The 25,997-nt window shown below is 40.1% G+C and overlaps 1 protein-coding gene across 13 annotated transcripts in view; it reads left to right on the forward strand.

Annotated features, from left to right (window-relative positions):
• LOC126295173 (zinc finger protein 492-like) overlaps positions 1-25,997 on the forward strand; it is a 113,780-nt gene that overhangs the window by 20,892 nt on the left and 66,891 nt on the right. For 10 of the 13 annotated variants that reach the window (XM_049987468.1, XM_049987469.1, XM_049987470.1 and 7 more), the window contains 2 exons: positions 8,465-8,557; positions 9,955-10,035. In XM_049987468.1, the coding sequence (XP_049843425.1) occupies positions 8,465-8,557; positions 9,955-10,035 (174 nt within the window). The remainder of the gene's footprint in view (positions 1-8,464; positions 8,558-9,954; positions 10,036-25,997) is intronic. The other 3 variants (XM_049987473.1, XM_049987474.1, XM_049987472.1) reach the window with 1 other exon arrangement.

The raw sequence follows: 25,997 nt of genomic DNA on the forward strand, positions 1-25,997 counted from the left end.
AAAGTACTGGCAGAAGTAAAGCTGTGAGGACGGGGTGTGAGTGGTGCTTGGGTAGTTCAGATGGTAGAGCACTTGCCCACGAAAAGCAAAGGCCCTGAGTTAGTCTCGGTCCAGCACACAGTTTTAATCTGCCAGGAAGTTTTATATCAGCACACACTCCGCTGCAGAGTGAAAATCTCAATCTGGGTGGTAAATGAAGTTAATGAATCCTTTAAGAGGGCTAGGTGAATAGATTTTCTAGAAAGAGCAGGTAAGTAGTTGTTAACATCCCATTTAAACAATGAAAATGTCATTTACTTCCAATATGATTTACATAGAGAAAGATGGACAAACACTAAATGCACTGTAGATCACACGCTGAATAAGTATGTGGTGAGTAACTGGATTACAGACAGGAAAGACCCACTGTGGTTTAATGTCAGAATTCGGAAAACACTGAGGAAGCAGACTGTTGTACACACAGTTCAAAAAAGTATGCACACTGGTGACAGGCAAGTGCTAATGGAAATTTTTCTGTCTGTAAAAAGATCTATGTGTGAATCATACAACTACCACCATCATACATGAGCAACAGATTTTACAGAGAACGTGAGACATTTCTGGTCAAAGACTTCTATCCAGGCAGTCATTGACCAGTCTGATGTGGCTTTGGAGGAAAGCAGTTTGTGCAGGAGGATCATACCAACATACTGTTGTTTCACTGTCACACAGACTCCTGTATTAGGAACATAGTAATAGGATCCCTGCAGTAGAGAAGCAACTGGAAGAGTTGAAAACATAATAGTTGACATGTTCAAACAGAATCACAAATCATTTGTCCAGAGAGTACTCTACAGCATTGGCCTCATACTTAGCTTGCATTTATTGCAAATCTCTTGCCTAGTGCAAAGACTCAGGCAGCTGGGAAAAAGTTCAGGTGGCTTCTGTATATAAGAATGGTAAAAGAATGTACCTGCAAAATTACAGAACAATATCATAATGATTATTTGCCCCAGAGTTCCCGAACATATCCTCAGTTCAAATATAATTAATTTCTTTAAGACAGAAAAGTTTTTATCCACAAATCAGCATTGATTTTGTGCAATACTCATTTTGGTCTTCTATCAAATTACATACTGTGAACCGTGGATGATGGGCAACAGGCTAGATTCCACATTCCTATATTTCCAGAAAGCATTTGAACAGTGCACCACTGCATACTGTAAATAGAGGTATGAGCATATGGAATAGGTTTCCCGATATATGAATGGTACAAAGACCTCTCAAGTAACAGAGGCCAGTATTTTGATCTCAGCAGCAACTGTTTTTTCAGAGACAAGAGTATCATCAATAGTGCCACAGAGAATGGTGCCATATCTATATATGAAATGATCTGATGAGCAGCATTCTGTGCCTGTTTGCTAATGGCATTGTGTGTGGGGAAGGATCATCACTAAGTGACTACGAGGATACAAAATGACTTGGACAAACTTTTTATGTGGTGTGATGAATGGCAGATGCAGAAATTCAAGTAACTGAAGATGAGTAGGAAAAACAATCCCATAGTGTTGTATACAACATCAGTACTCTACAGATTGACAGTCTGGTCAATAAAATGTTTAGGTATAACATTGCAGGGGCCGGCCGGAATGGCCGAGCGGATCTAGGTGCTACAGTCTGGAACCGTGCGACCGCTACAGTTGCAGGTTTGAATCCTGCCGTGGGCATGGATGTGTGTGATGTCCTTGGGTTAGTTAGGTTTAAGTAGTTCTAAGTCCTAGGGGACTGATGACCTCAGAAGTTAAGTCCCATAGTGCTCAGAGCCATTTGAACCAGAACATTGCAAAGTGATATGAAGTGGAACAAGCACATAAGGATGGTAGTAGAATGGGGAATGATCAACTTTTTTTGTATTTGGAAAACTGTGGTTCATTTGTAAGGGAACTTAGAAGTGCCTAGTAGTAGTACTTGTTGTTGCTGTTGTAATAGATGCCATCCACGATGCACCGTTTGGCGGCTTGCACAGTTTTAATGCAAACGTACATGCACAGCAGCCAGAAAGAAGATAATGAAGCTGCAGGTTCCATGTGAGATGCATTCACAAGCTTTATAAGTTTGGAAAGCCCGTTTGTAAGGCTAATAAGTTGTTAACTGGTGTATGTGACAGAGCCAAGGATCAGTCATCTGCTTGTGTCATGAAGAGAATACATGGCAGAAAGGTAAACATAAATATAAACTAGAGGTAAAGCTGTCATCAGCCTGGAGGTTTTAAACACCGGAGTTCTCTACTACACACAGTTCTACTGACTACAATGTGCTGTTACCCTCTTTCCACATCTGAACTGATTTACCCAACTAGTTACAAAGTACCTGCTGTTCAACGATTAAGGACCTTTGGATTTATAGTGTCACAATTACCCATTGAGCCACAAAGTACTAGAAAAACACAGAAGCATTTAGCAGTAAAGTCCAGCGCCATAATCCTTATAATTCCATATGGAATGCACTCCAAAAGGAGATGATGAATACACCAGAGGTCACATGACCGTAAAGTGTAGTTAGCAGATTCAGTTACACAAAAAACGTTGCTGAACTGACACCATTCTGCCATCCGAATTGTTCATTTATGGAACAGTGGTTTGCACATATATAGAAACAGGCAAAGGTCATTCCAGTTTGTAAGAAAAGTCACAGGAAATACGTGCAAAACTACAGACATACCTAGTTGGTGCAAAAATTTTCTTGAATGATTTTGTGATCCTGTATGATGGCTCTTGGAAAAAAAAAATCAATTCATCTGCAAGAATGGAAATGGATCCCATAATTACCGGTCATGTGAAACTGTTTAGTCTGCTTCTCCACAGTGCTGCCACAATGTAGTCAGCCTGTAAAATGAGACGATAGTTCTGTAGCAGTATCTGTGGGAAAGCTAGCAAAGTTGATGTGCCTTTCAATGACTTAGTACTTCTGCTATGCAGTTAGTCATTACTTTATGCCTTAAATTACGTGAAAACAGTAAGATACATCAGAACTGAATGGTACAAATGGACAGGTGTGATGTACCTGCCATTACCACATAGTAAACTATACAAGTACCTTCTCTTGTGATGGTGTCCAGCAGTCATAGCTAATCCACAAAACATATGGAATGAAAATGAATGTTTGCACAACTGCCTACTTATTTGTGGCAAAAAGTATTTTAAGTATAGTTATATATGTTGGCGATATAAGAATATTATTGAGTCTGAGAATCCTACTTTTACTACTGTTTGGGGGTTACCACCAATAGCATGAGATTCCATTTATTGCACAAATTTCACTCATATTCATTCTTGCCCTTCGTCTCCCCTCCACTCCTTTGATGCTACCATCCCACAGATGTGTCATCTGTCTCTTCAGTGTACATTCCATGGCTTCAAGGTTTTCTGCTCAATGTTTCAGCCAGCTTTGGTCCAAGAGTATTTTGAACATGACAACTTTCTTGGAGGGCATTACATTCAGGAACTACAAATACATCAAGAATTTACTGTTAACATGTTAATGGTAGTATGGTCTTTACTTGGTATGCAGTCTGACTAGCGTGCATTCATCAGAGGACCTCAAACAACTGCCTAGCTTGCTTCATGTAGCGCACCACTGACCCATCAAGTATTTCTACAATTCTCCACCTCATAATGCATTCCCAGCAGTCTGCAGTTTGGGCTGTCAGAGAGAATCGATGAAGCCTTTGGTTGAGACCCTCCACTCATGCCAAACCAAAGGACTTGAATCAATTCTGGAATGCTGATACAAACTGTGTGTGCTGCATGCACTCATGTGTGACACAGGGGCTCTTCGCCATTTGTGCTACCTCTCAGTGTAAACTGAAGGTGGCCTCAGAACCCAAATGGTGGGTATCATTGGTACCAACATCAGCCACAACCTGTAGACAGCCACACCCTGTACGTTTCATAGCTACAGGCAGGACATTTTCCACATCTCAGATGAGGCTCCATGGCAGACATATTCAGTACACATAGGATTCATTTCCAGTCCTGGATGCCATTTCCCTAAGGAGCTCCATAATGCGTTTGACGTCGGAGGTCCTGCTTAACTAGAAAACTTCTCTCCACTTGGGCCTGTGTGGACCTTGATGAATGAACACCTACCAGTCCACTCACAGGGTCAATGGGTAAGGCAGCCTCCACATCACTCTCTGCCTCAAACAGCACTAACTGTTAGGACCCATCCCTCACCATTTGGTGAGGACAACTCAGCCACATTGGGTACACCACAAGTTGTCTTGACAACAGAGGCAGTAGGCAAAATAGGTGGCACCTTAGGCAACCTATGTGATGAGCCAGGTTCTCGGCCCCCACTACTACAATAGGCAGCAAATGCTACTGAATGTGGCAAAACGCATCTTCAGCTGTTTGTGAACTGAGGCTAGCTCCTCCATCTGCACACAGTGTACACACATTATATCCATTCCAGTACTTCTATTCAAGAATTAACAGTAAAACACACAGAGAAAGCTATATATGTAGCTTGCTATTGTTCTGATGTTTCACCAGTGGAGGCTAATGCTTATTGCACTGTGTAGCTTTTCATTCAAAAGAATTAAGATCTGTGCAACAGACCATGAATACGCTTTAAAGTTACTAAAATATGGGATTGCACCTCTTTACTACAAAAGCATGGAAGGAATGTAATCGTAAAACGAGGGAGAGGTAGAGGGATAGGGAGAGGGAGAGCTTATGTCAATAGTGGTAAAAGTCCATTACCTCCACTTTTCTGCCTATAATGCTTCTGAAATTAATAATCCAACCAAAGAGAAAGAAAGGTTCGTGTCTAGCAAGAAGCCATATGCTTGAATATATTTGTGGTATCGCAACTGCAGATTTTTCAGCACTCATTTAACTTTAGGACTCTGTATCTCAAGATGAACAAAAATGGACTTGTACCACTATTGAAATAAGCCCCTCATATGTAACTTGATTCTGAAACAACCCTGATTAAATCATGGTATTGTTAGCAGTCAAATAGTGTACGGGCTTCACATTTGTTTAAAAAAACGGTAACCTAATGCATACATGCTAATTGATTTTGAGTGCTGTGGGTGTTATTTCAGGCAGAATTTGGCTGCTCAATAATGCTACATTCAACGAGCAGGGATTGTTGACTAAAGGTCTTGAAAGTTAGCCCAAGGTAAAGTTACATATTTTTGGTTAAACATAAATGGAAGGAATCACTATTACTGCAAAATAAATTTTTATTGATATCTAATCTCAACATGTCAAATATGCATGTGTTGTCTGTTCTTTTAGACATGTCCAAGGGGACAGACAGCATTCTGATCCTGCAGCCACAATGACTCAGGGACAAAGGAAGTAGAGACATTAGTTGTCTGTGGGCATTAATTTACATCAATGGGGAGAGTTGAAAATTTGTGCTGGACCAGGAATTGAACCCAAGTCTCATGGGGACCGGGCAGTTGCAGTGACGACTATGCCATCTGGACACAGTGGTCATCACATCTGCATGGTCTACTCTAGCATGCTTCCTGTCATACCCAAATTCTGAACTTACTCACCACTGATGCAGTGCTCATGCTCATGATCCTCCTTACACATGGTGTCTCACTGGTTCCTGTAAGAGATAGTGTGGTGTGCATCTACACTGAAAGGATCATTGGCTGACATCACCTTAATTGTACATGTGGTGTCCATTCTTTCGGATATGTCGATGTATCGTGACATTCTGTTCCAACAATCTGAACATGTTTTCCTTACTGCAATCATTTGTCCAGCATTGTGGACATGAACGTGTAATATCAGCATTCCCTGTTTGTGATCATTTCTTGGTAAGAACAATTGTCACAACATGGTATAATTTTGCTTGCTCGGATCAACCCACAACAATGGGGACAAACATTCAGCCAGTGTGATATTCCTCCTCTCACTGTGCCATTATGGTCAACACTCGCTCATTGTGCAGCTGCATCAACGCATCTGAAAGGGGCTACAGTGCATACTGGGAGCATTAAGTGATTGACTACCGATACCTAGTATTTTCTACTGGTTTGAATAAAATATGCATACCTTTCAGTAGGTAATTATGCATCCCCTACTGTGCTGTGCTGGTGTCACATACTGCAGTTTGAGCCTCTGAGACAAGCAGTTGCTGGCCACTCAAAACAAACAAAAGACAACTGTGTAATAGACTGCATGAAGCTATGCATTACAATTTTGTAAATGTGAGATTGCATCTCTGAAACTACCATTTTCCAGAGAATATGTAGTGGAGGTCACAAAACTAATGAAAGGCCTGATCTGAGTCTTAAACTCTGCTCAAAATGAGGTGATAGTAGTTCATCCACAGCTTGACTCTACAAATTAAAAGATGTTCTCTTGCCTCAATTACAAATGTTCATTGCCTCTTCAGCCAACAGCCAAAAAGTGAGCCTAGGATGTCCTCTGAGCCCAACCAACAGATTTTGTGGTGTCACACGAGCCTCAGTTAACAGCTGACCAATGCAACTTAAACCATATCTCATATGAGACAGTGGCAAATACAAAAAAACCTCAAGGAGGGCTCACTAAAGATATCTTGAGCTACCTTTACTTTTACTGTAATAAAAACTAATAAAGTCATATGAAAAGCGTAAGAAAGTTTTATTGAAACTGATTATACACATATACATGATATAAAAAAGTTAAGTTGTGGTTCTGTACTTTTAATGATGAATTCTATGCACCTACTCTTCGTGACAAATTGGTTAATTACATTGTCAGCATGACAAGCAATGTCAGGCTGAGTGTCCAACAGAGCTAAGCCATTAAGTCAATCCTCCTTCACTGTTGACATCAGCCATGTCTTTGTAAAACGCAGTGTTGAAAAACTTCTTTCTACTCCAGCAATAGATGCAGGTAGACAAATATTTTGTACAGCTTGTGCAAAGTAGGATAGTCAGATATAGTATACAGAGACAATGGTTGCATAACAAAAACACAATCATTAAGGGCATTTATGCTCTTCGCTTCTATTGAAGAGACTGTCCCATTAGTCTCTTTTTTAATCACAAAGTGTGAGTCGTCTTCAAAATACAGTAGTTTGGTTAAGCACTGATTTAGTTTGTGTGCAAGATAATTAGCATCATGTTCCAGTAATTGTGATGGAAAAAGGATGTTGAATGTAAAATGATAAATATTTTCTTCAGCAAAACGCTCTCTCATGCCAGTCATAACATGGTCCAGTGTTGGAATAAAAAGTTACTTTCTAATATGTCATAGCATCATCATTATGATCGCATTATGATGAATGTCGAATCTAATTTTGCTTTTGCCATTGTCCAACGACCTAGATATGGTCTTGTAAGATTTTGCTGACTGGAGATGTTATGCGCATGTCACTTATTGTAAATAGATTGATAAGAAACTCCCCTTTTCTCCCCCTTCTCTACCCCCACCCTCTCTCCCCCACGCCCCGTCTCCTCCACCGCCCCGTCTCCCCCACCGCCCCCATGCCCCGTCTCCCCCACCGCCCCCACGCCCCGTCTCCCCCACCGCCCCCACGCCCCGTCTCCCCCACCGCCCCCACGCCCCGTCTCCCCCACCGCCCCCACGCCCCGTCTCCCCCACCGCCCCCACGCCCCGTCTCCCCCACCGCCCCCACGCCCCGTCTCCCCCACCGCCCCCACGCCCCGTCTCCCCCACCGCCCCCACGCCCCGTCTCCCCCACCGCCCCCACGCCCCGTCTCCCCCACCGCCCCCACGCCCCGTCTCCCCCACCGCCCCCACGCCCCGTCTCCCCCACCGCCCCCACGCCCCGTCTCCCCCACCGCCCCCACGCCCCGTCTCCCCCACCGCCCCCACGCCCCGTCTCCCCCACCGCCCCCACGCCCCGTCTCCCCCACCGCCCCCACGCCCCGTCTCCCCCACCGCCCCCACGCCCCGTCTCCCCCACCGCCCCCACGCCCCGTCTCCCCCACCGCCCCCACGCCCCGTCTCCCCCACCGCCCCCACGCCCCGTCTCCCCCACCGCCCCTACGCCCCGTCTCCCCCACCGCCCCCACGCCCCGTCTCCCCCACCGCCCCCACGCCCCGTCTCCCCCACCGCCCCCACGCCCCGTCTCCCCCACCGCCCCCACGCCCCGTCTCCCCCCACCGCCCCCACGCCCCGTCTCCCCCACCGCCCCCACGCCCCGTCTCCCCCACCGCCCCCACGCCCCGTCTCCCCCCACCGCCCCCACGCCCCGTCTCCCCCACCGCCCCCACGCCCCGTCCCCCCACCGCCCCCACGCCCCGTCTCCCCCCACCAACCCACCCCACACCCCGTCTCCCCCCACCAACCCACCCCACACCCCGTCTCCCCCCACCAACCCACCCCACACCCCGTCTCCCACCCAATCCCACGCCCCACCTCGCCCCTTCTCTTCCCCTGTATGACAGTGCCATGTAGGAACTATAGACAGATGCGCTGATACGTCACTTTCTTGGTTTTTCAGTTTCTTGAAGACCCATTAAAGGTTTGCGACCCTAGTGCTTGCGTAAAGGAAGATCCCGAACTGAAACACCGTGGTGCTGGATCTGAGCATAATGTAAGTTTTTACACAAGCACTGTATTGTGCAGGAAGTGTAGTAAGAAACTCTAGTTAGATGTGTTATTTGTAGGGTATTGTTGTTGTTGTTGTTGTTGTTGTTGTTGTCTTCAGTCCTGAGACTGGTTTGATGCAGCTATCCATGCTACTCTATCCTCTGGAAGCTTCATCTGCTAGTACCTACTGCTACCTACATCGTTCTGAATCTGCTTAGTGTATTCATCTCTTGGTCTTCCTCCACGCTGCCCTCCAATGCTAAATTTGTGATTCCTTGATGCCTCAAAACATGTCCTACCGACCGATCCCTTGTTCTAGTCAAGTTGTGCCACAAACTTCTCGTCTCCCCAATCCTATTCAATACCTCCTCATTAGTTACGTGATATATCCACCTTATCTTCAGCATTCTTCTGTAGCACCACATTTCGAAAGCTTCTATTCTCTTCTTGCCCAAACTAGTTATCGTCCATGTTTCAGTTCCATACATGGCTACACTCCAAACAAATACTTTCAGAAACGGCTTCCTGATACATAAATCTATATTCCATGTAGGGTATTACCAATAGTATTTTAACAGCACTTGTAACAAGCATACCTTTATGAACCATTACTGTTGCTTTAAATTTTTATTGTGATTCTATGTAATGAATGCCTTAAGTACATATTTGTTGTAAACGGAGCAAGGAAGACTTCCTCTTGGAAGTAATTGTTAATCTTGTTACATCTGTGTCACAGTGCTGTAACATATGTGGAAGTATGACATGTGATGGGTGTATATTCTACAGTTCCCAGTCACTATTCACTGTAGTATTTACATCATCACTGAAATCCTGCTGTGGAATTCCGTATGATTTTCCTCAAGTACACATGACATAAATTTGCATTGTTCCCTAAAGAGCAGGCACTGAAAATACATGCTGATATGGCAAGAAGCTGTGTAAATAACATTAAATTTTGATAATTTTGATGATAATGTGTGGAATGCCACATTCATTTGATTAATGACCAAAAATTCCTCTTGTTTATAGGTTTACTGTTGCAAGATTATTTGCATATTTATATATCTGAATTTAATTTTGAAATGTTGCCACACATGTATATCAAATTTGTATATGGGGAACAACCATCCGATAGAGTAGACCATAGTGCTTCTGAAATCAGAGTGGATTATGTAACAGGAATAGAATGTGAAAGTATGCCAAATAAGTACTCCACAATGGCTGATAGCAAAATCAGGGGCAATGGAACTGATTTGGATGCATTCTGACACACTCCCTTCCCAATTGATAAGAATCTCTGCAAAGTTGGATGATACTAATGAGAAAAGAATATTGAGAGCTGTCATATACACACAGAAGATAGCAAGCAGTTATAATTCACAGATTGTGTTTTTCTTTCAGTCTGTTGAAGATCCATTGGGAATATCTTTGTCCACTGATTTTATCAAGGAGGATCCTGAATTAAATATAACTGAGAATACTGTAAGTATTTACATCTCTGATGTATTGCATGTATTCAAGTAGTAAGTCTTTTGTTAAGTGTGTAGAGTAAAGATGCATTGCAGTGGAATTGTCACAGATTGTCAGTTTTCTGGAATTTGTTGCTGTTTGTAATCGTAGAGTATTCTTGTACTCCTGCACTTGACTTTCAGATCACCTCTTACATTCTGTCTGTTTGAAGTGGAAGTGGACTAGCGGCTGGTATAATCCTGTTCTCAGTAGCCCTTATTGTTATCAACTACATTGTATAATGGTTGTCTGTGATGGTCGCGAAATTCACATTTAGATGAAGTGTAAGTTCTAATATTGTAGGTGATTTGAGGGATACTCCTACTTTCAACAACTTCTGATAAATAGACACTGGCTGTTCTTATCTTTTGTGTGAATCATAGTCATTCTTGAGTTTGCCCCAAAATATTTTTGGGATTTGAAAAACAGAGATGAAATTTGTGGGTTCTAGATCAGCCCCGATACGTTGGCCATAACCTGTACATATTGTGGCAGCTACTGTGGTACCAATTGTATTACTTATAAAATTTTCATTAATAGAAAAACTCTTATAGCTTTTAGCGAATGATTGTACATAGCTGAAGCCATGTATGGCCTCACCATTCAAGTCCTGGCAGATCTGAAGAAGAAAGACTATTTTTTTAAATATGCTTTATGACCTTGCTAAGGGAAAGAGAAGCTCACATTAATAAACATGTCACAAGAATGAAATTAGACAAATATTGGGGAACATTCAGCACACATTTGCGAAAGTTAGGTACTGGCTCACTCTTGATCTGATTGTTCATAAACAAACTTTCTGAAGCTATAAAGGATTTTTCAGGCACTGAAATGTTAGCTTCTTCAGACACTGGAATGTGTGGTGATTATACAAGCATACCGGTCTAGGATCTAAACTATCTTGCTAGGGACAGCTCAGAGAGTATATAAAGGAGTGTAGCTGATTCACAGCTAACAGGCCAAGACTTAAATGTCACAGGGACTCATGTTATGCCATTTTAAACAAATGAAAGGGATTCATTGGCATCACAAGTAGACAGGACAGTAAGTGAAACAGTAGTAGTGTTGTTCCACAAGAAGTGTTCTACATAAATGAGAATGCTGCACATAGTAGTCAAGGATGTGCATATGAGGAGTTTGGCTAAAACAGTGATCTGTAGGGTATCCTAGGGCATAGCTGTTGTTGTCAAAGTGGCTGGATTGTAGTTGGTGACCACTTACATTGAAAATACAAAAGACCATACTGGCCTTCATATGCAGCCCAAGAGATCACAGGTCAAACAAGATGTCTCCATGGCATCAAGGCCAGAGGTTCAGGGATAGTGTCCACTGCATGGAGTGCTGCACCCATAGCAGGTGTGAAGAACAGTGTGTTGCTGATTGTGTGGTCTGGAATACCATGTCATGTGGTAGGCACTGAAATCACTGATGTTGTACCCCACTTGTTACTTTGAAAATACGTAACTTAGATTAAACAGTGGTATACACCTGAGAAATCTACGGATAGGATGTGTGACCATAACAGTGATGCTGAGTAGTACATGCAGTTGTGCAGTAAATATCTTAGCTCTGTCAGCTAGAGTGGACATGCAACCTTTGTGGTCTCGGGAGCATAAAATGCAAGAGCTTAATAATGATGCAGAAAAATAGGGCTGACCATTTTGATACTGGCATATGGCCAGCAAGATTCTGTAGTAATTGTGGAATTGGGAATTTTATTAGGTAATTGCATGAGAAGCTAGAGCAAGATAGCAAGCTAATACTTTGTTGGAGAAGCAGTTCAGTGCCAGGCTGCTACATCTGTTACTGGTAGGTTCAAACAACACACAAGTGTAACGGAGATCCTTCAGGAACTCAAATGAGAATACCCAGAGGGAAGGTGATGTTCTTTCTAGAAACACTATTGAGAAAATGTAGAGAACTGCCATTTGAAGCTGACTGGTGAAAGATTTTGTTGTTGCCAACATACACAACACATAAGGACTATGAAGGTGAAATTTGAGAAGTCAGGGCTGATTGAGCGGCACATATACAGTCTTTTTCTCTCATATTTGTGAGTGGAATGGGAACGGATATCACCAGCAGGGTTATGGGGTACCCTTTGCGATGTGCCATTAAGTGGATAGCGGAGTATAGATGTATGTGGAAATTCTAGGCAAAATAAGTAGCTGACCAATGTAGTAGGAGCAACAATGATATTTTTCATAGTAGTAAATGTACATATACATACATATACAATAATCTATTACTAGTTCCCTTAATTAGCCATGTGAGTAGATTAGCACTAGTCACAAACAGCTGGTCGTCACTACACTTCACAGAGAGAAATCCCTGTGGGAGCTTATGCCTTACGATTTGCAGTGTGGCTCATCCCACATCCATCCATGTCTTCATTTATGGAATGCAATGTGTAAATTAAAGAATGAATAAATGAATAACATTCACACCATATCTCTAGCCAGGACAGAGATTACAGCGTTGAAACCAAATTTAATTTTCTGAAAAACATTGTGAAACATTCAATAATAGGTGCAAGCCATCAAGACAAATTAAGATAATCATATTTCACTGAAAGAAGTTATACCTGTGCAAGAAATTCCTCAAGGATGTTTAAAATCAGATTTCACAAGACTATAACTTTATTTATTACAAAGGTACAGAATTGGGGTCAGATTTTTATTTCTATACATGCCTGCAAAGCCTTTATTTCCAAAGGAACCATATAATTTTCATGTTGCTCACATTTTGTGTGTGTGTGTGTGTGTGTGTGTGTGTGTGTGTGTACTTTTCACAGCTATGTTTAGGACCAGATTTGTCATTTACTGATCACAAATATCAAAATCCTTTTCTACACATTTAAGCATCCAGACAATAGACTTGATCGATACATTTGCAAGCATGTCAGTTTAGGAAACTCAATGCTGTTCCCATGTAGCATCATAGTTCATCCAGTGTTATTGGTACACATAGGTGGAGCCTGTCACAAACACCCACCAATAAAAAAGATACCATACTGTGAGATGAAGAAATGGGGTCCAGAAATTGGTAAAATTGTCAAGTTGATCCCCTCAGCATTACTCACCTACAGGCAATTTCAATGGCATCTTTTGAAGTGTTCACTTTTGTTTGGAATTATATTCTGGGAAAGCCAAATAGAAATAAACACAATATCAATGTTATTCAATGTGAAAGGCAATAGGGAGCTCCATAGTGACATGTAGATGCAAAGTGTTCACATCACATTCCTACTACAAGCTTGTACAGGATAAATACTAATTTGTTCATTGCTGCCATATTATCCTATAGGCTAGGACTGAGAGAAAGCATGCTGGGAAGCATTTCTGCATGTAGACACTCTGGAGGAACATTCATTAATTGCAGGGCAGAGAGAGATGAGCTTTTTGGTTATCACATTGTCATGCTGGTGCCTCCTTAATTTATTATCTAACTAAATGCCTGAGAACTTAACTCTTGGAACCTCACCCAGTGTCTGTCATTGATATCGCTTGTATCTGTAAGTCATTTGAATTTGTTTGGAATTGCATGATGTATGTTTTTGTAAATATAAAGGTTGAATTTTTGTGCTGTTGCCTGTAAACCAGTTGCAAGCATGTTCCATTATTCTCCTGGCTGTTTCTAGTATGAATGTGTTTGCCATTATCAGTGTACTAATTATCGGCAAGCATTGCAGATTATGAAGGCACCTCCAATGGCTTTAGCACAACATTTATGTAGGTCAGTCCTGTGGGACTTCATATGTATTGTTTCCCCATTCTGTATTCAGATTTCCTCCGAAGGTATCATTTATCACTATGACCCAGTTTATTGTTGCTGAGCTAAGATTCAGTTCTTGTAAGTGTAATTCATTTAACATGACAACACTTGTAGTTTCCCCGAGTAAAGGGAGATTAAGGCTTCAATGTGATGCCAATAAGTTTTCTCCACTTCTATGAGACTTGTACAGTTACAGAATGAAAAAGCCATCCCAGCATTGGGAGACTGCTGTAAATAGTGAAGGAGAACATTTTGTTGTTTATTTTAGTATCTTATTTGTATCTATTATATATTAAAATTAAGTAAATATGCCATGAACCACATACCAACCAAATAATTGCTGGAAATGAGTACATATGCCTTACCTTTTTTTCATTTTATTGGTAAACTGTGTTTCCTTTAATCACTGTCTAACCAGTATGTATAATGTTCAAAACAAAACATACAGTGTCTGAATACAGATGTTGCAAACACGGATTGGTATTGTACATATCTTTTGCAACACAGTTAACTCAATGGATGTGTGTTAAGTCTTCAGTGATGAATCATATTGTCTTTAGTAGTCAAGTTTATAAAGAATTTAATATTTTCTCAAAACAATTCTGATCTACAAGTAATGTTATGGCTGAGTAAATGTCCGAACATTCTTAATTTCTTGTCATAAAATGATGTGGCTCTGTTGAGAGGTTAATGTAATCTGTCCACTATTGATTCTCATAATATTTGAGAAGTAGTGTTTGAGACAGCTGTGTTATGACAGTTAACCAACATAATAGCTAATTACTCTTGTTGTGAAGTATTGTTTAACTAATTTTAATGAACAACCCATAGGGTGCATTGAAATATTTTGTAGGTTATCAACTAAATTTGTTTACTTCATTATAGAAATGACTGAACTGCTAAATATGCACCATTTGATGTTGGAAATAATTTGATTTTGTTGTGTGATCAGTAGGCCTGGTGTGGATAGAGATACAATTATTTCTTAATGGAATACAACAGTATAGTTACTCATTAAATGTTAGTTGAATCAAAAGCACAATTCAGCTGAGGAAAGAGCGATTCCAAGTTTTCTCTTGGGCAATCACATGTTTGAAAAGTGAGTTTCATTCATTGTTATAGTAACAGTTCCTTTTATAAATTATTGATAATGGTTTCACACAATTGGCCGTGTGGAATTAAAGATAGCTCCTGAAAGAATTTCTTAAAATTATGTTTAAATCAGAAATTATTTTGATTGCATCCTTCCTTTAAAATTCAAATACATAGGGAATATGTTAGATTAAGCATGCAATAATTGAATCTAAAACTTGAAATCTTGAAGATAAAAGTAAAAAACTAATGGCATTTGGGACACCATAGATTCTATACATAGTTCACACAAATAGCATTATTCATAATTCAATTTTTGATACTCAAAAAAACTAAAACTATACATAAATCATATGATTTAAATACATGAGTCTTTCGGTTTTTCATTATATTACATTTTCTTCTTAAAAAAAAAAAATCATCTTGCAACATAGTCATAGGTCCCAATTCTAAAGACATAACTAATATCTGATGCTTTTTAAATGATCATTGGTTAATTTATTAATGTTCAAATTTGTTCAGTTCTAACAAAAAGTGCTGTTACTTTTGTATTTTATGAAAAAATTGTAGCCTTTGGAATGGGTTTCAAAAACATTACCATAGGTTCTGCATTTTCAGAGATGCCATAGAAATTGTTTTATACCTCTCATTTTAAATTTCTACAATGGCAAACAGTCCAGGATTTATCAGATAAATATGCACATTCTTGACAGCATCTATTGCTATTGTGTCTTCGTCTGCAGCATTTGATCCCCGCAAGAATCATTTTCCACCTGTGAATGCCAAGCACATCTTTGATGGGTTGCATCCTTAGTTACGAGAAGACGTTTGGTTTTTTCAAGCTTCAGGGTTGTTGTGACAACAATATTATGATAGCTTAAGGTAAAAAATAATAATAGTTTTGAATACGAGCAAAAACGTTTGACCTGAATTCGAGTTACACTCACTCAGTTGTCCAGAAACCATCTTCCAGTACAATAAAACATGGTTTTTACTTGAATCTGAGTTTGTGCCATTTATACAAATCTGTAGCTCAGACAGCATACCATTTTCTGTGTTTCATCGGGTTCCACATTCCTCTCCTCATTGTACCACAAATAGCATCCATGACGACTTTACCATGTCACGCAGCAAAGAATAACAGTCCATTTCCACTTTATCCAGTTTGTGTTCAAAAGTATTTAATGTGTACTTTTTTTTTCAAATATAGATGTACAGCCATCTCAACAAATTGTCAATTTTTTTTTTAGATGTGAGATCATCTTATTTACATCAGGTATTATTTATATGAGAACACAATAACAGAAACTTCTTCATGTGTTAGATCACATTATTGTTAGATATAGTGGGATTTAGTGAAGTTCAGTGGCAGGAGGAACAAGACTTCTGGTCAGGTGACTACAGGGTTGTAAACACAAAATGAAATAGGGGTAATGCAGGAGTAGGTTTAATAGTGAATAGGAAAGTAGGAATGCAGGTAAGCTACTACAAACAGCATAGTGAACGCATTATTGTGGCCAAGATAGATACGAAGCCCACACCTACTACAGTAGTACAAGTTCATATGCCAACTAGCTCTGCAGATGACGAAGAAATTGAAGAAATGTATGATGAAATAAAAGAAATTATTCAGATAGTGAAGGGAGACGAAAATTTAATAGTCATGGGTGACTGGAATTCGAGTGTAGGAAAAGGGAGAGAAGGAAACGTAGTAGGTGAATGTGGATTGGGGCTAAGAAATGAAAGAGGAAGCCGCCTGGTAGAATTTTGCACAGAGCACAACTTAATCATAGCTAACACTTGATTTAAGAACCATGAAAGAAGGTTGTATACATGGAAGAACCCTGGAGATACTAAAAGGTATGAGATAGATTATATAATGGTAAGACAGAGATTTAGGAACAGGGTTTTAAATTGTAAGACATTTCCAGGGGCAGATGTGGACTCTGACCACAATCAATTGGTTATGACCTGTAGATTAAAACGAACAAACTGCAAAAAGGTGGGAATTGAAGGAGATGGGAACTGGATAAACTGAAAGCACCAGTGGTTGTACAGAGTTTCAGGGAAAGCATAAGGGAACAATTGACAGGAATGGGGGAAATAAATACTGTAGAAAAGAATGGGTAGCACTGAGGGATGAAGTAGTGAAGGCAGCAGAGGATTAAGTAGGTAAAAAGACGAGGGCAAGTAGAAACCCTTGGGTAACAGAAGATATATTGAATTTAATTGATGAAAATATAAAAATGCTGTGAATGAAGCAGGCAAAAAGGAATACAAACATCTCAAAAATGAGATTGACAGGAAGTGCAAAATGGCTAAGCAGGGATGGCTAGAGGACAAATGTAAGAATGTAGAGGCTTATTCCACTAGGGGTAAGATAGATACTGCCTACAGGAAAATTAAAGAGACCTTTGGAGATAAGAGAACCAATTGTATGAATATCAAGAGCTCAGATGGAAACCCAGTTCTAAGCAAAGAAGGAGAAGTAGAAAGGTGGAAGGAGTATATAGAGGGTCTATACAGGGCAATGTTCTCGAGGACAATATTATGGAAATGGAAGAGGATGTAGATGAAGATGAAATGTGAGATACGATACTGCGTGAAGAGTTTGACAGAGCACTGAAGACCTAAGTCGAAACAAGGCCTTGGGAGTAGACAACTTTCCATTAGAACTACTGACGGCCTTGGGAGAGCCAGTCCTGACAAAACTCTAACATCTGGTGAGCAAGATGTATGACACAGGCGAAATACCCTCAGACTTCAAGAAGAATATAATAGTTCCAATCCCAAAGAAAGCAGGTGTTGACAGATGTGAAAATGCCAAACAATCATTTTAATAAGCCATAGCTGCAAAATACTAACATGAATTCTTTACACACGAATGGAAAAACTAGTAGAAGCCGACCTCGGGGAAGATCAGTTTGGATTCCGTAGAAATACTGGAACAAGTGAGGCAATACTGACCTTGCAACTTATCTTAGAAGAAAGATTAAGGAAAGGCATACCTACGTTTCTAGCATTTGGTGACTTAGAGAAAGCTTTTGACAATGTTTACTGGAATACTCTCTTTCAAATTCTAAAGGTGTCACGGGTAAAATACAGGGAGCGAAAGGCTATTAACAATTTGTACAGAAAGCAGATGGCAGTTATGAGTCGAGGGACATGAAAGGGAAGCAGTGGTTGGAAAGGGAGTAAGACAGGGTTGCAGCCTCTCCCCGATATTATTCAATCTGTATATTGAGTAAGCAGTAAAGGAAACAAAAGAAAAATTCGGAGTAAGGATTAAAATCCATGGAGAAGAAATAAAAACTTTGAGGTTCGCTGATGACATTGTAATTGTGTCAGAGACAGTAAAGGACTTGGAAGAGCAGTTGAATGGAATGGATAGTGTCTTGAAAGCAGGATATAAGATGAACATCAACAAAAACAAAACGAGGATAATGGAATGTAGTCGAATTAAGTCGGGTGTTGTTGAGGGAATTAGATTAGGAAATGAGACACTTAAAGTAGTAAAGGAGTTTTGCTATTTGGGGAGCAAAGTAACTGATGATGGTCGAAGTAGAAAGGATATAAAATGTAGACTGGCAATGGCAAGGAAAGTGTTTTTAAAGAAGAGAAATTTGTTAACATCGAGTATAGATTTAAGTGTCAGGAAGTCATTTCTGAAAGTATTTGTATGGAGTGTAGCCATGTATGGAAGTGAAACATGGACGATAAATAGTTTGGACAAGAACAGAACAGAAGCTTTTTAAATGTGATGCTACAGAAGAATGCTGAAGATTAGATGGGTAGATCATATAACTAATGAGGAAGTATTGAATACGATTGGGGAGAAGAGAAGTTTGTGGTACAACTTGACCAGAAGAAGGGATTGGTTGGTAGGACATGTTCTGAGGCATCAAGGGGTCACCAATTTAGTATTGGAGGGCAGTGTGGAGGGTGAAAATCGTAGAGGGAGACCAAGAGATGAATACACTAAGCAGATTCAGAAGGATGTAGGTTGCAGTAGGTACTGGGAGATGAAGAAGCTTGCACAGGATAGAGTAGCATGGAGAGCTGCATCAAACCAGTCTCAGGACTGAAGATAACAACAACAACAACAACAACATGAGTTCGTAGTACACATGAATTATCGGTAGACTACATGTTCCAGTAACTCCTTACCTTATAAAAAATGCTCTTTTCAGTGCATTCATCAGATAATAAGTGTTGGCATGATACCTTTATACATACATTTAGGTGTATTCAAAATGAACAAAATGTGTAATAAATCAAACTATTTTTTTATTTGTCATATTTCTGTATCTGCCTAAAATTGCTTATAAGCTCCTTCAACTGAAAATACCATGTAGTAATTTTTGCAAAACTCTTTGCATCTTTATCTTCTGATCTTTAAATAATCTGTCAGGTGCTTGACAGATTGTCATCTCTGTTGTAAAAAAATTCAACTGTTTGCTTCTCTTTTTCTGGAACCTTGTTATCCAGTTCGTGTTGTTAATATGTGCTTAAACATTATGGAAGTTGTTCCACTGGAACAATTAATTTGTTTGTTACTGCATATTTCCATGTTTGGCTCTCTGGATGTAGTTATTTCAATCTTTTCAGTGCTTTTCCTAAAGTTTATGGGGATTAGTATGAACGTAAATAGGGTTCTGATGATTACACTCCAGTGACATGAGTTGTTGTGCATTTACATTACTTGTACATACTCTTCACAACTCTTTTTCCTCTTTCCCTGTATTTTAAATCTAGACATTTGCGAAGTTGTTCTCTTCCCTTTCTTCTGGAGTCTTGTGATATTTGCTTGTCTTTTTCTCTACACTGAACCAATTGTAATTGATTTGCTTACAGTTTTGCAAAATCTCTCTCTCTCTCTCTCTCTCTCTCTCTCTCTCTCTCTCAAATTTTCTATCCATTATCTTTAACAGCAAGCTAGTAATAATAATGTGTAACAATGCACCAGCCTTCACATACAGATGTATTACTACGTAAATTATTCAGTAAATGAAACTTTTACTGTTTCATCCACAAAATAATTCCGCCATAAATTCTTTGCTTTACAGCACATCTCTTTTAAATTGTTTAGATTAAAGTTACCTAACAAAAAATTTAAACATTCTTCGTGACCTACCTTCTGTGTAGTAAGAATCCTTGGTGTTAAATTCTTCTTTGGATATCACAACTTAATTAGTATTTTTAGTTCCATATCTCGCAGCAAACATGATGAATTTAAACTTAAAATGCCTGTAACACTGTAGCCAAACTAAATGTATTTTGTAACATGGTCTACACAGTTCAAATCAACACACAGTAAGTGTCATACTGATCAGTACATCAGTACATCAGGTATGTAATGTGAAGACAAAGATTCTTCATATCATTGTAACCTCTACTTGTAACTTTCAAAAAATAATGTGGGAAATTATTTACATTTTCAGACAGGAAAATAGATACTACAGATAAACCTTGATGCAAAAACACAGATAAGGTTCAGAAAATTATATTTTACTCTCGTGTTCACATTTTGGATTGGCTCAAAACTACAAATTTGCCAGACAAAATGGCTGGTCTTCACTTAACTTCAGGAGTTGAAACAGCTAGTACTGACAATACATCCACACAAAGGTACAAGGAACTTCCCTAGCTTTTGGAATTATTATTTCCTTCATCTGGAAAGAGTTAGCAACAGATACAGGAATGTTAGGAAAGAAGGGCAGGTCACTGAGACCTAAAATGAGTCACTCACAAGGAAACATCACCAATTTGACTTTATATTTTATACAGAACAAAAGCATACAACGTTTTATGGAATACGACACACTTTTTTCTTAAAAAAATTCTTACATCATTCAGGTGTGTCTTTTACTCAAAATCAATTTTAAATGTCCAGTGTCTGATTTAAAATTCCTGCCAGGCTTAAAGAAGGCCATATATTCAATGCTGTGGGAAACCTATAACTATCTGGCAACACGATTCAACTGGCAGCAGCAGTGCACCGATGCAATGAACATGAGCTGTGGAGCTTAACAAGCTTGTTAACACTGTCCCCCTCCTGCCCCGCCATCACAAACCTAGAACACTGTCAAGCCTATGATGTATCACAGCAGTCTACATTGCCAGTGAACTTGAACTGAAAGTGATTTGTATTATTGTTAACAGGAGAGTATTTTCTTTAGTAGTTTATTAATGAAAAAATAGGGGTTTCATATGATGTGGGTTATAAATTGAAGATAATAGCATATGCAGAACAATATGGAAACACAGCAGCTGAGTGGCATTTTGGTCCTCCTCCAACAGAAAGAGCCATTCGTGATTGGCTTGCCAGTAATGAAGAACTGAAAAAATGAGTAAGACTACATGTGCCAATTGAGGACTGAATGCAAAATGGCCTAAACTAATCTTATATCCAGAATTAAAGCAACAAACTACTACTTCCCCATCTTGTGTTTGATTCACAATACAATCCTACAAACTGAAACCAGATGTCCGTATGATCGTGTTCTGCATAGAAGTTGGCATTCCGGTCAACTGACAACTTTGCCAATGATGCCAGGGGACATATGAAACGAGGTAGTGTTTGTTGGGTAACCCCAAATTCACATTCACCATGTACACAGCTACAGACAGTGCAGTTTGACACAGAGAAAATGCCTACTAGACTTGGCGTTGGATGGCCATAGAAAGTAACGAAGCAGGACTGTTAAAAATTGATGTGGACTTATGGCTTTGTGTGAACTGTGCTGTTGTTTCTTAGATGTAACAACAGTTCATAAAGACTGAAACTGTATCCCAAAGTCCAGGGCAGGGTCGACCACATGTGACTTCTGAAGAGAGGACTGTTATTTGGCTGTAAGGTCACAACAGACTGCCTTTGTACTGCACGGTAGCTGGCATATAAGCCTGCAGCATCTGCTGGACATGTATCAAGGGAAACTGTGTGCAGATGGCTTTGGCAGAGTGGCGTTTATTGTTGGAGACCTGCTGTATGTCTACCTCTGACACATCTTCACAGAAGAGAGGCTTGTGACTAAGGGCAGCCTGCCCTGTCTTGTATTTGATTGGTGGACTCCATGGTGCGTTCCAGGATGTCACTGTTGGTGTCACAGGTGTGTGGTGTTGGCTATGATAGTGGGACAAGTATCATACGAACTGCTTAGTACTTCTACACTTCAGATTATGTTTGTTTAGTGTTTAAGGCATGTATTGTAAATACTAATCTGGTGGCAAGTGATGAAAAACTTCTGTCTTTCCACTAGCATGTTGCAGCATTGGCTGTTGCTATACTATGCCCAGCTGGCCCTGCTTTGCAAAGCAAGTTGTCCATGTTTTGCTTTTCAATGCATAACACCGTCACCCATGTGCAGCTGGCTGTTCTTCTGCTCTAGCATATTTTTTGACCAGTTACGGTCAATAGGCTACATTGACCTTTTTATCAAGACTCCGTCTCTCGGATTGACCAAACTATACTACCCATTAAACCAGAGCTACTGGCGACAAGTATTTCCGGCCTTATTTTGCCACTTATGTATCGTTCTAACAATTAGTTACCTTAACCCTTTCACTGAATCTTATAAATTTCCATAGGGCCCCTTGCCCTGCACCTTGACTCAAACACCATGGTACTAATTTCATTACTATGCTTCTTGAACAATTTTTTTCCAACTCTATACGTCTCACTTAATAGCGAAAATAAATCGTTTGTTCTTCATACTATATCACTGTGCATTCTGCTGCTTTTATGCTTGGGCTATCCAGTGCAGTGGAACGTGAACTATGGCTGGGTCTGAACTTGGTCGTGTTCTTTGTCTTTTGTGTACTAGAACACCAGGCTCAGCAGAACAAGTGCTACTGCAGTGGTTGGTATGACAATGGTGAGTGTTGTCTCATTCTAGTGCTGATATTCACAATATGAATTTACATGTTGCAATAACGTTTCCAGAAAGATTGGTCCCTCCTGCCAGTTCAGAAGTGTGTTTACAGATTACATTAGTTCTGGCCCTAGAGTTTGATTTAAGCTGGATGGTTTGCGGCAGGTGGCGCTTCCATGGGCTCTTTAGGCCAGTACAAATGTGGCCGGGAAATGCTCAAGTGAGTTATCCCTGCAATCATGGTGGACAGGCAGAAAGTAGGCCCCATCACTTTGGACGATGTTCCATTTAATAAGAAAGCATTCACCTTTCATTCTACCCAAGTTGCTGATGGACCCCTCCACTTCTTGTAACAACTGGCTGCTACTACCATATTGACAAAGCCCGTGTGCCTCGACATGCTGAAAGTACAATTCTGGCTGGACCACTTTTTAATTGTATTCTCTTTCCTCCTTTCTCCCATTATCAGTTTCCCTGCGCAGGAATCCTGTCCCACTCATATTACCATACACAGACAGACAATGATTTTCTCTCGGTGGGATTTTTGTGACTTTGCTTCCTCCATTTCTACATATTTTCCTTCATCTTTTGCAGTTAATGATAGTCACTGAGTTTTTACTCCTACAAATTTGTTCAGTGTTCCCCTTGTGACGAGTTATGCATGAATTATGTAGCACTCATGATGTTCTTCTTTCCCTGCTACTGTTACAGAAATGGAAATAGAAACTTTTCTTCCATCAGTTCTCAATGATGCTGTGGCTACTCCAAATTAAAGGGCAAGCCAATGTGCTCAGGTTCTGAAACCAACCTCAACTTTGGCGATAGTACTTCTGTACTTTCCTTAGACCCTTTAAATACTTCTCTTCTTGCAACAAATTTACCCCTAGCTGGAACACTATCTTCTACGGGCTGCAACCATTTTAATAACTACTTCCGTCTCTAAGACTTCTACTTGGATTTGTAGTTCTTCGATATTCTGAGTAATATGTAATACTGCTGGTTTCTACTTCAGCTATCTGCATTCCCATGCTTCTTCTCAGTTTTATGAATAAGTTCAAAATCAAATTCGCTTAGCCTTACTGCCCATCATATCAACCTATTGGGAAGGATTCTTTAACCCCAACAACTATTTTAATGCCATATGATCTGTTATTACTCTGAATGTTTTACTGTACAGATAAAATTTGAAAGTCCATAAATAAGATTAACTTCCCATTCTCCATTTTGGAATAATTTCATTCTTCAGAATTCAGTTGCCTTGAGTGTAAGCTACTAGATGTTCTACACATTCTACCTCTTCTGATAAGAGACAGGCTGGTGCATGAATTTACGCATCACATAATAAAACAAATTCTGTATGAAAATCTGGAAATGCTACAATTGGACTCAATGTGTAAGCTTCTTTTAGCTCCTCAAAAGCATGCTGGCACTGTTCTGACCACACAAATTTAGTACCCTTCTTCTGACAATTGTCAAACTTTTGGCAGTACCCACACATCCTCTTACGAACTGGTGGTAATAGTTCACAAGTCCAGAGTGACTGCAACTCTTTTACAGATTGTGGTATGGGAAATTCACATACAGCTCTAATCTTGGTCTGTGTTACATCCATCTTTTGATATGACCCAGGTATGCTCTCTATTCCATCAAAAAGTCACACTTTTTTGTAATCACTGTTAACTTCACTGCTTTTAACCTTAGGAATACTACCCTTAAGCACTGCATATACTGACTGCTGTCACTTCCATAGACATTATCCCATCAAGATACACAGCATTTCCATGGTTTCAAACTTCTGAGAATTGTGTCCAACAATCTCTGAAATGTTATACAGGTGCATTTTTTAATGAGGGTGGCATCCTTCTGATTTGGTAGTGTCCCCATGGTTCCAGAAATGCTGTTTTGTGTCAGTCCTGTGATACAGGCTCTATCTGGTGATACTCACTCTGCAAATCCATTGTTGAAAAATATTAGGATAGCTCTAAATGAGCCATAGTTTCTGTGATGTTTGGGAAACGGTAGGCATCCATTATGGTTTTCTCATTTAGGTGTCTGTAATCAAACCAAACCTATATTTTTGGCACAAATATTCCTGCCTACTGTCGACATCACATTCTTCAAGTATTCCATCTTTCAGCTGTTGATCAATTTACAGCTTCAAAATTGGGTGAAAGTTGCTAGCTCTTCTGTATGGTTTGTGGTAGACTGATGAGTCATTTTGTATTGGTATGCAGTGTTGTGTAGTATGCGTACCTGATAATGGTCCTTTTGAAAAAAATAAACCATTGAATTCCAAAAGTAGTTTTGCCATATATTGGCTCTTGCTTCCCTCTAGGTGCTTCACTTTTGCTCCACTTACAGTTTCAGTGATGTCTGGCAATTCTCTGTGGCTGACACCCCATATGTTCCATTCTTCTTCCTCCAAGATATTCATATTGGAGATTAACAACTGGTGTGTTGATCATGTGCCCTCTGTGCTGAAATGATATGTAGAAACAGGTATGGGCATGATATGTCTGTTAAATAAACAACCCACCTGATCTAATACTTAATTCTCTTCTAATGGTTCCATCACACACAAAATTCCTGCCAGCAGGCTGGACTCAACACTGACCCAAAGAAATTTCCCAGTACCCTTAGATACATAATCATGCGAATCGAGTCTTAGTATAGTTTTCATGGTTTAATTGGTTCATCTTTCGCAATAGACTCTTCTTGCCACCTCTCTACCATGACTGAACCTAACTGAAGCATTTTTCTGTAATGTTACACCCTATGTAGCTGGAAGTTGAGTATGGCACAATGCTGATAAGGAAATATAATCCAGAATCATGTTGTACCCCACAATTGAATGTGACACAATCTCTAATCATTGTTTAACTTAAGCTGTATTCAGATGGACTGTTAAGACATGAGGGAATGACTTCCATGGTACTAGAGGGAGCTGTAGAGGGAAAAAACGGTAGAGGAAGACAGAGATTGGAATACGTCAAGCAAATAATTGAGGACATAGGTTGCAAGTGCTACTCTGAGATGAAGAGGTTAGCACAGGGGAGGAATTCGTGGCGGGCCGCATCAAACCAGTCAGTAGACTGATGACAAAAAAAATTCAGATGGATGTCTGTGTCCACAGTCCTAATTGTGTGATGACGTCTTTATTCCCACTCCATGCAGTCTGTACTGTGGTGGGTCCAATTG

This window comes from Schistocerca gregaria, chromosome 11, assembly GCF_023897955.1.
Source record: "Schistocerca gregaria isolate iqSchGreg1 chromosome 11, iqSchGreg1.2, whole genome shotgun sequence".
Taxonomy (NCBI): domain Eukaryota; kingdom Metazoa; phylum Arthropoda; class Insecta; order Orthoptera; family Acrididae; genus Schistocerca; species Schistocerca gregaria.